General features: G+C 52.6%; 1 protein-coding gene across 1 annotated transcript; it reads right to left on the reverse strand.

Moving 5' to 3' along the window:
• Nucleotides 1-1886: 1886 nt before the first annotated feature.
• Psn (presenilin) lies at nucleotides 1887-10803 on the reverse strand. The gene is made up of 9 exons (XM_037232139.1): nucleotides 10661-10803; nucleotides 6639-6948; nucleotides 6254-6395; nucleotides 5904-5971; nucleotides 5112-5232; nucleotides 4232-4430; nucleotides 3918-4075; nucleotides 3327-3512; nucleotides 1887-2945 (listed from the first exon to the last, which is right to left on the reverse strand). Exons 2-9 carry the CDS (start codon nucleotides 6923-6925, stop codon nucleotides 2790-2792), a joined length of 1317 nt encoding a protein of 438 aa, XP_037088034.1. The 5' UTR covers nucleotides 6926-6948; nucleotides 10661-10803; the 3' UTR covers nucleotides 1887-2789.
• Nucleotides 10804-10939: the final 136 nt, after the last annotated feature.

Genomic DNA, 10939 nt, shown 5'->3' on the forward strand with positions numbered 1-10939 from the left:
AAATACAGGAATATTCTTGGGAAGCTGGATAACCTTATTTCCCGAATGACATAGCTTATTCGCATAGACGAGGGTGTGCACTAGTGAGAAGTAACTCTATATGCATAGTCTAGAATAGCAGTCATTACATCTGAATAAATTGCGATAACCGCCATCTCTACCTTCCCCCCTCCCCCTCCCCCCGGTCATCGGACCCGTTTTCCACAAAAAAAGTTTTTGAGGTGCGCCCTGAGCTTGCCCTCCCCCCACTTTTTGAAACGTTCCTACGCCTATGGATTTTACCAGCTTATGACGAGGTCCCTGTTGTAACTTTGCAGCCTACATTATCCAAAGTTTCGAGGAAACTATACTGGTCGGCACTTATCGATAGCTGAGATCGGTTGATGTGAGGTTATCGATATCCTCTCAGCATGCCTTGGCTTCTTTCAGCGACGGTATGTAACGGTGCGGTTCTGATTTTGAACGGATCTTTAGAAATAACTTTTGATGGAAGCCCATGGCGGACAGAAGTCTCGGTAACCGATAATCGTGATGACTACATTAGATGTGAGACAATTTGATTATACCAGCATGTGACAAAGCCAAGTTGTGCAGCGTACTAGAGTTCCAAGGAAATGGGAGCGGTCGACATTTATCGATCGTGTCGAATGCACGAATATCCGGATATCGTGCCAACTTTACCGGTGTCTCTTTAGCCGCAGTATCGTGAGTGCGATCTTGCCCCAAGTCTACATGTAGGCTAGGTCAATCCAGTACCCCGGATACCGCGAAATGTCCTACACCGATTTGTAAGGTGCGAGCTGGCCGCGTAGCCTCTCTGTGGTGTGCAAGAGCTTTACAAATGCTATCAGTAGTAGTACTTAATGGAGACTAGTAAAAAGTGGGGCTAAGGCATGGCTCGGAATATTGTCCGGTTAGTGAGTCCCGCCAAACATTACATGTCAATAGTGAATTAAACGTCCGCAATACCTTGAATTGCCAGCTAAACCTCCAAGACACTCAGCGAACGCCAGTTTCGCTCCGTCCGCCGCGTCTTCTCACGCCGTCCGGACCACAGTGTCGCATCAACTGAAGTAACAACTTCGCAGGTGGTAGTCGCCACGCGTTAACGCTCGTAAATTAAAGGGATAACATCAGTTTACACGGAATTGCGCTCAAACGATCACAATAGAAAAGTTTGCATTTTGAAACAGCACTCAACGTCATTCTGTGAACGTGATATCCGCCGTTCTGAACTGAGGGAAGGAGTTAGAGTTCCTCATCCGCCCTTTCCTGATTATCATCTTCCACATTGTATTCAACACCGCCCGTCCCACTTCCATATCTGCCTTATGATCAAGCTTCCACCTTCGTCACAGGGTCCAGTAAATCACCGTTAGCCTCGTGGTTTGCAGCACGACTCTTCCTCTGCTGTGCTCGCTCCAAACTCCCACTTATGACGTGTGCGGCCTTGAGATCACCGGAAGTGGGGATCGCAGGTCATCACAGGTCAAGGGCCGGGTCTGTCACGGTGCCAGTCGGAGACGTCCTGAGGGCGCAACCCATACGGTTCTCACGGTCGTGTTTGCTTCGGCTTTCTCATGCCTCTTCTTTGGACATGAAAGCCAGTAACAGAGACCGGATCCCATCTTCATCGCAGATTAATATCTCGTTCAGCTGCATGCCAATTGCTACGACTTCAAACCGCGCGACTTTGGGTTCAGTGGTTAATCCGAGAATGTGCTGTTTTGATTTTCACTGCGACCGTGGTGAGATATTTCGGTTTTAGCCATTGAGACAGGCAGTTTGAACGGATGCGTCGTAAAATAGACATCGTTCTCACTTTTCCGCGCCCAGTCGCTATACAGCCTTGACAAAACATTGATTCCCTACCAAATGGACACGAACCACATTACTGTTTGTATTACACATACACTTCTGTTATAATAACCGTCAGAAAGTTTTTTGTTATTGTATAACGGTGATAATCAGCAGTCACGATCAAACCAGTAGCCTGCTACTGGTGTGCTTCAAAGCTAAGCCAATTAAGCCAGTTAAGCCCAGTTAACCCAGGCAGAAATCAGCCGGCACGATCAGTCAGTGAAACATCGTTATCTACTGAAGAAAATCAATCAGTAATGGCGAAGGAATTAAGTAAGCGTATACTGAAATTTCACTACGTCCTGCTAGATTAGCATCACGTGTTTAAATAAATACACATCTTCATCCGACACGAGCCTGCATGGGCATGGAGTGGAGGCTCCCGAGGTCGCCAACACTCAGGCCGCGACATGCGGCACCACTTCAGCCGACCATAAATGCGAATGTAATAGAGACCCGTCGGAGTGCGGAGCCTGGGGTTCGCCGCGGGGCGAGCCCACGGGACTCGCCGCACCCCTAACACCGTGCCACGCGTCCAGCCGCGCCGCCCGGTCCGGACACCTCCCCCGACGCCACTCTCCCCTTCCCTCCCCCGCCGGCCGCGGCGGCACCGCACCACGACAGAGAAGATACCGACATCACGCAGCATCACGCGGACGCCACAGAGCCACCGGCGGCGGCAGACGCCACAGAACCGCGGCGACGGCGGACGCCACAGAGCCACCGGCGGCGGCGGACGCCACAGAGCCGTCGGCGGCCGGCCGTGGAGCGGCGACACGCCCCCGCCCCCCGGCCGGCCTGTATGATCAGACCCTGCGCGGATCTGACAGATCAGGCCAGCGGCGGACGGCGGGTGACGCCCGGCGCCAGATGACCACCTGCTGCGGAGCGCCCGGCTGCCGGCCGGCCCGGCCCGCACGCTGCCGGTGCTATATGAACACCTGGTGCAGTGCCAGAACGTCGGCGAACGGTGCGATCACGGCCCGCGTGGCGAAGTAGAAGACGAGGCCGAACGTGATGGAGATGGGCAGCGCCGGCAGCGCGGTCTTGATGATGGCCAGCAGCAGCAGCGTCAGGCTCAGGCCCTGCAGTGTGAGGCGGACGGTCAGGGATGGGACCGGAAGCGGCGGGTTCCGGGTTGAATGCTTAGCAGGGGACGTTTTAACATTGAATGCGGCGACAACGAAGTGGGAGCTTGTGAACGTTGCAAACCTTGGATTCGTCTGTCATCACTGTCAGGGTTCATGAAATGAGACAGTGCCTCGTTACATGTCCTAACCATGAGCCGCCTCCGACAATGAAAAGTGAAATACTTGATTACCAGGAAGCCATTAACACCGTGGCGACCGAAGGCGTCGTACCCACAGTAAAAACTCGCCCTAATGATAACGTACAGCACCATGTTTTGATGTTAAGTCACACTTCAGCCCAACAGCTACATCAACCTCATACAACCAAAAACGTACGATGAGGATGGCGACAAAGCAGGCGATGGTGGTGTTCCAGTCGCCGTAGGAGGAGGCCTTGCCGACGAGCACGCTGTAGAAGATGAAATCTCCGAGGCCGAGCTTGATGCCGCGCTCCTCCTCCTCCTCGGCGAACTGCGGCTGTGGCGGCGGCTGCCGCTCGCCGGCCGGCGGCTGGTGCACGATCTGGACACGGTGGATGGCGGGCTCAGACACGAGCACCCAGCCGGACAGGTGACGCGCACTCCGATACGCCACTCTCGTCCTCTGTCCGGAGCGACGACACGTCACGTCTTCAGGCCGTCCTCTCTCGGACACACGTCCAAGCAGCGCAGGACGACGTGCCCTCTCGCCACCTGGACACCGCGACTTCCCGCCGACGTGTCCGGTCACGTGGCATATGCGCAGACGCGGTACGCACAGACGCGTCCCTCTATGGCCGTCCGACGCACGCTCATGCACGCCGCACCAGGCGAGCCTGGTGCGGTGAGCGCATCAGCCACTAGCACCAGCAATCAGCACCGTACAAGCCCGTCAGCACCATCCCCTGCCCGCGCCAGCCCGCGCCCAGCTCCCGCTCCAGCTGCTGACCTGCTGTCGGCGGCGGGCGGCGCGCTCCTCGCGGCTGGCCTCGTTCATCTGGCTAAAGCCGCCGTCCTCGGCGTCCTCGGCGGCGGAGCGGCGGCGCGGCGGCCGCGCCGGCGGCTCGTCCCCCGACGCCATCAGCACCGTGCTGTAGATCACCGTCGCTGCGGCGAGAACAACCGGGTGCGGGGTCACGTGGGGTCATGTGGGTTAACAAAGGTCACATGGGGCCCATGTGAAGACACGTATGACCATCGGAGCACAAGTGTCGGGGCACAAGTGTCGGGGCACGAGTGTCGGCGCACGAGTGTCGCACATACACGAGTAGATGAGTGCCGGGAAGATCTGCTCGTTGCGGTCCTGCGCTGTCTCCACGAGCTTGCGGAGCGGGCCGTGCGGACAGAGCACGGCAATCAGGTCCCAGACGGAGATAACACCGAGCACCACCCACGTGGTCCACTCCGGCATGAACTTGATGAAGATGAGCGCCATCAGCGCCGACATGAAGATGAGGTAGGCCTGTGAACGCAGCGGCGGCGGCGGTGTCAGAGGCTGGGGCTTCGGTGCTTCAGAGGCATGCGGCCCTCATCACGCTTTCAAGGTCCGGGGAGACACCTGGAGACGGCGGGGCCTTCGGGGTTCGGTACAAAATGATCATTTTAGTCGGCGCCTCCTAAAACACCAATAAACAGCAGCAGCGTGCCCTCGGAGCGCTTGCACAGCATGACAATGTATCGTGAGGCGCTGCCTTGAGCACATGAAATCACAGAACATCGGCGCGCTATCAATTCGTAACTTATTCGATAACTGAAAGCTCTGAGGGGCTGCACTAAGCTTTTTGTGTTTATCGTGAGACCGCAAGCGCTCTAGAATCTATCACAAAAAACAACAGCAAAATTATACCAGTAAAAACACCACTGATACGGGTATGCCATGGACACTACATGACCACAAATTCGCAACGTCCGAAAGCCCCAATAACTACGCTAAGATACAACTACGCCTGACAGAAGCCGAACGAGCTCGCAGGCCCGTCGCGCCCAGTAGCCGGGACTGAGCGCGGATGCTCGCTTTCACATGCGGCGGTTCAGACACTGCACTCCGACTGCACACGTCCAGGGTCCAGGGGTCCAGGGCAACGGGTCCAGGTGCCGGGTCCAGAGCAACACTTCCGCGGTGGGGATGAGCAAGTTGGCGCACCTGCTGCACGACCAGCGGCGCCTTCCAGTGGATGGCCACCATGCCGACCACGCCGAAGTTCCAGAGCGAGAGCACGATCGAGATGTAGTCCAGAGGCACGTTGTATGCGGTCAGCACCTCTCTGCGCGCCAAAGGTCACCGTTACAGCGAGTCAGCAGCGGCGTTACTATTGGAGCGCCATATTACGATTACGTCAGGGGTGTAGCTTCCTACTCAGCTGAACAGGGGGAGGTCAAGTCCCCCCCCCAACTTTGGAAAGAAAGTGCGCGAGATCTGGGGGGCAGCCCGTTTGTTGGCATGCTTAGGGGGTAGGCTTGGTCATTTCTCCCTGTTCAACTCCCGCAACTCATTTTGTGTGACTACGCCGCTGGGTTACGCCCACAGGTCCAGCCAAAGCTCGGGGTTCACCGTCACCGCCTTTGAGGTCACGGGACACACGGTAGCTGCCACGGTCGGAAACAAATGGCACCATCAAAACGTGCCAGACACGATCACACCACGGCAAGACGTGACGGCGACAGCCAGGCCGGCAAACACACGACGGCGATCGCCAGGTCACGGCCCGGAGGTTGCACCCAGAAACAGGCAAATTTCTGACGGGTTCGGTTCGACCGCAAAATCGGCAGAGTGGACGGTTAAGCTGATAATGCGTCTCTCCCCGAGCACCACCGTCCCGATCATCTACATCAGCGACGCTTCCGTCCATAGCCGGCCGTCACAAATCTCCTTCGCAGGGAACGGGCAGGCCGACGGTTGTTTGGGCGCGTGCGCCTCGCAGGAGCGCATCCTTACTCCATATATATGTAGGTGAACAGGAAGAGCAGCATGAATGATGAGAGGATGAGCCAGCCGTGGATAAACTGAAACGAGAGCAGAACAATGGTCAGTGGCCAACTCACGCACTGCTCGATGCAGTGGCAGCTACGTGACGTCACATTGTGATCGACATGATCGTGATCCTTCGCGATCGACATGACGGCGATCATTCCCGGTAATCAGTCACACGTTTTTGCCTTCATGCGCGGTGCTTGCTGGCCAACTCGATATAAAACATCAGCCTCTGACGGGATGGCAGCCGGACAGCGGCGCACGAGACCGATCATCCAGGGTGACGAACAAACGTGAACGAGAACACGACGCACCTTGTAACAGCGGTATTTGTAGAGGATCAGGATGACGAATGTCATGAATACGATGACGGAGATCAGTATTCCAGCGTTGGCAAATGCGTTCCACGCTTTGATTCCGGCATCTTCAGATACCTCATGGAATGGCGTGTAGAGTCTGGAAGACCATTTCCAGCCCGTGATGCAACAACACACGGCGAAGCATCTTTACACACCATTTTCAGTTGGAAGGATAACTTTCCAAACCCTGCGTGTTTTCTTACATTCAACAAACCGCTTGTACCACAGTCAGCCTCAAAGAAAGGTTGAAAAGCACAGTGGTCCCTGGCTACAGCAATGCAGCAAAAGCAAGTACATAACTCGCAACACCACTGCAACCGCCCCTCAAGCCAGTACTCACAGGTAGGTGGTGGGCTTCTCGCGGTAGAAGGGGATGGAGCTGATGGTGGCCACCACCACCACCATACACAGCGTGACCGGTGTATAGAGCTTGATGACGTGCGAGGCGCCGTACTTGAGCTCCTCCTCCTCCTCCTCCTGCTGTTGCTGCTGGGCCGCGTCGGCGTCCGAGGCGCCCGAGCGGCGCTCGCGGCGCGCCTGCTCGCCGTCGCCGGCCGCGCCCGGCACCGCCGCCGCCTCCATCAGCGCTGTACCCTCGGTCGCTGCCTCGTCCGAGCTCTCCGACATGCACGGCGCCACCGGCCGGAGCGCTGCGGGCACACGCCGGCCGCGTGACGGGGACCGCGCCATCGGGCCCGCGATGGGGTCAGCAGCACGTGCTGAGAGGCGGGCATAGTGGCACACGCCGGCCGCGTGACGGGGACCGCGCCATCGGGCCCGCGCTGGGGTCAGCAGCACGTGCTGAGAGGCGGACATAGTGGCACACGCCGGCCGTGTGACGGGGACCGCGCCATCGGGCCCGCGCTGGGGTCGGCAGCACGTGCTGAGAGGCGGACACACAGTGCAGTGGATATGATTGTGAAATGCGAGATCAGGCGCTTTCAGTGTTGTTTGTGTTGTTTTGCTTTTTGTCTTTGTTTGCTGACACTTTGTTCAGTTTGAAAATTACAAACCGCCAAAACCTCGCAGCAACAAGGTAGCATTTACCTTGTTTCTTTCCATACAATAACATGGGGCAAAGACTGATAAGTCTAGAGATTGGAGGTGGAAGGTGGGAGTTGGGGGGGGGGGGGGGGGGGAGGGGATGGTGGTGGTGGGGAAGCAGTTATCTCACAGTCTACACTGTCACCCACTTTTTACATCCTTGCTTGCAATGAATTCCCAATCATGCTTCTGCTGTATGGTGTTATACCACTCACACAACTTTTGCTTAGGTTTGCCATTGCCTGAGCTCAGCCCCTGCCCAATAATGTTCAACCAGTCAACATAACATTCTCTGATAAAGTTTGCATGATAAGTTTTGCCCTGGCGAGCGGCGGAACACGAAACGAATATTGATGTAAGAGGAAGGGGGACTAAAGCTGCAAAACTGCTCATCAACAGTGAATACTGTAAAGCAAAAGCAGCAACTTTTAAACATATCAGTAATCATAATGTGTTTCGACCGAAGTCCCGCAGACTCAAGCGTATATCGAGATGCTGGTGGTGCTAGCCAAAAAAGGTGAAGGTAGATCAATTTGGGGAGTCGATGCCAAATACTTTCTGACAGCGAAACATCCACATTGTGTTGAGAAAGTGGCATCAGGCAAGCCAAGAGTGTCACAACTGTCAAAGAAAATTAAATCCAGCTTGCCATCGGCGCATAAACTCCTGAAGAACTTGGCTGTACAAAGTCCTCGGAATTTGCGGCTGCTGCTATGCACGACAAAACTGCCCAAAAACACTATTCCGTGAAAGACTCGAGGCTTCCGTGCCTGTATTCATTTAGCCAGGTTCATTTACAAGCTCCAAGATCACCTCAGTGACAAAATGATCAGCCACTGAATCGACATGGACGGGTGCCTCATCCCCTGAAGTGTCACCTCTCAGCTTCATTCTGTGGGATTACCTGAAGAACAAGGACCAAAATGGCCACTGCAATGGTCAGCATTACACTCTAGTGGTAAACCATAGTGTCTGACATGAAACCAACACATGGCCACTGCAGTAAATAGGCAATGATTCCACTTTTGTGGTGCAGTACATAATGTGTGAAACATTCAATGAATGTCAGCTCATGGTTAATCTCAACATGAAGTAAATGTAGACACTTGGATTCCAACATTTCTAGCACTGATTCATTTTTATTAGCTCTTTTGTCAGTGAAGGGGCACAGTATGGATCTAGGGATATGGATGCTCCAGCATGCTCTTTATATCAGATTTCCCCTGTCATTTGAAGTCAATAGGTAAATGTGATAACATGCATTGTATTGTATTGAATTAAATCATTAGTGCATCCATGCGGTATAGTATTTCGGAATCAACATCTTCACACCCAAGATATAAAACAGAGGGTCACAAAGCAAGGCAAACTACATCAAGATAAAATGGCAACACTTGTTGTAACAACAGACATATCATTTAGCCACAACTTGAATCATTGGAACAAACTACCAAACAAACTTGTAGCAAGCCCCTCTCTGGCAACATTTCAAATTGTTTAAACAAGTTCTATCAGTCTTAAGACCTCATTTACAGCTAAAATCAGGCAGTTCAGGTGTTAAGCTTTGTTTCAAGGATGTGTGCAGAACTTGAGGCAGGCCAACCTTGATGGGCCCCTGTGGCTCTTTGTTGGCCAGACATCTGTTTTGTCTGTATGTCTTTATGAATGATATACAGGTACATGCATACAATGCGAGTAAAATTCATAACACAGTGCAGCACTTGAGAATCATCAATGCGGACAAACACAACATGACTGGCTCCCAGGACCCCAGTGCTGTCAGCGATGCATGGAACAAAGATGGTATTGGATGCGCAGCGACAGCCGGAGGCAGCTGGTTCCACAAGGTGGCAGCACAATAGTGAGGACCCCACTCCATAAGACCGAGAGTTGACACCTCGGCAGTTCCAGAGCTCAAGCCTCAGATGAATGGGTGGCCCAGCATGACACAGTGGATGGAGGGACAAACATGCAACAAATCAACAGGGGACTGAGCTGGTTGAAAAGCACTTTATAAGCTTTAAGAAGGCTCCTCTCTTGCACTAGCTGCTCCACCTGGCTCCAACCAGGGATGAAAACACTGGACCAACCATCCCCTGAAGCCACACACCAATCACAATCCATACAATGATGCGTATAACTCTTTCAGCCTGGGCTAGAAGATTTTTTGTTGTTCCACCTGACACTGTAATGCTGTACAAAATGTGGGAAATGGCTGTGTTTCAATCAGTTACTTTAACATTTCCTGGTTAAATCAGTGGTGGAATCAACAAAGATATATGAAAAGGGCACTGCACCTTCTGGCAAAGTAACCAATGAATATGTCCCAGGACATGCATGGGTTGATGGCCAAATGCAGCAGTCAGAGCACAATGATAATTTTATCACCAAACCAGCTACACTTAGTTTTCAACACAATATCTTGGTGGTTCTAGATTTTGAGGACCAGGCCACAAGTGATTGAGCAGATGGGAGTCACCTGCCTATGCTATCACTCAACAGCCCAGTGACAGTGAAGGTCATTTGTGAATAGGGCAAAAAGAATCAGCCCAGCCATAAATCCCTGGGGCACCCTGGAATGGATCAGCACAGATGCTGAACCATATTTGATCAAACTGGATGGAGAATGATGCCAAAATTATTTGGAAGTTATTTCAAAACAGGGTGGGAATTCAGCCTAACTTGGCCCAACATCATGCACATCAACATAAAATTATACAATTCATGCAAAAATGCTAACCTAACAAAATAACTAATATTATTCACATCTCATAGAAACAGAGCAGCTGAAACACAGGGTGAAAATTGGATGAGTCAGTGTTCACAAGCCATTCATTGCTTGCCCCAACTCAGTGGAAGTAATAAATTACTTCTATATGACCCCATTTGTGTATGACGGGCAGGCAGGCCATCCTACACAAATGGTAGGATGGACAAGAGGCCAGAATGCAAAGTACGTATGTTACACAAAACATACATAACATGGCAGCAGTACTACAGCATTAATTTTCAGTGCATGCTAATCATAAGTCCAAACTACCAAGAGTTTGACAAATGGTCGGAACCAATTTCAATGCATAGAGAGCTGATGTTACAGGGAATTGTGATGGGCAAGAACTCCCCAACTATTCATCATACAGCAAGCTCTGGATATTCAGCTCAGGGTGGCTCGCCCTCAGTTCGGTGCGCGCGAGCGCGGGGTTCAACGCAGCGATATCCACCGATATCCCGTAGTCGTCAATCATAGTGGATGGATTTGTCCAGAGTAGACATCACAATGGCAAACGCTTGCTAAAACCCAACTGCTCCCTGACTTACCAGAACTGATCAAAGATCACAGATTGGAAACAAAAATTCCAAACGAAACGACCAGCAAAGTCCGGGACAGCAGGCGAACTGACAACCGCACCCAGCTCCTGATAAGAGTATTGTGTGCTTTCTTCATTGTGGCTGACATTCGCCGATATTTCGCGGTTTGGAATCTAACTCAAACCTGCGCAGTAGGGGCATATATATCAGATCACCATTATTTCGATTGAAAATGCTGCAAGGTATATGACGTAAAGGCAACAAACATCTCGTTTGATTTTCTGTAAT

Source organism: Pollicipes pollicipes, unplaced genomic scaffold, assembly GCF_011947565.3.
Source record: "Pollicipes pollicipes isolate AB1234 unplaced genomic scaffold, Ppol_2.1 Scaffold_6686;HRSCAF=7923_pilon_pilon_pilon, whole genome shotgun sequence".
NCBI lineage: Eukaryota > Metazoa > Arthropoda > Thecostraca > Pollicipedomorpha > Pollicipedidae > Pollicipes > Pollicipes pollicipes.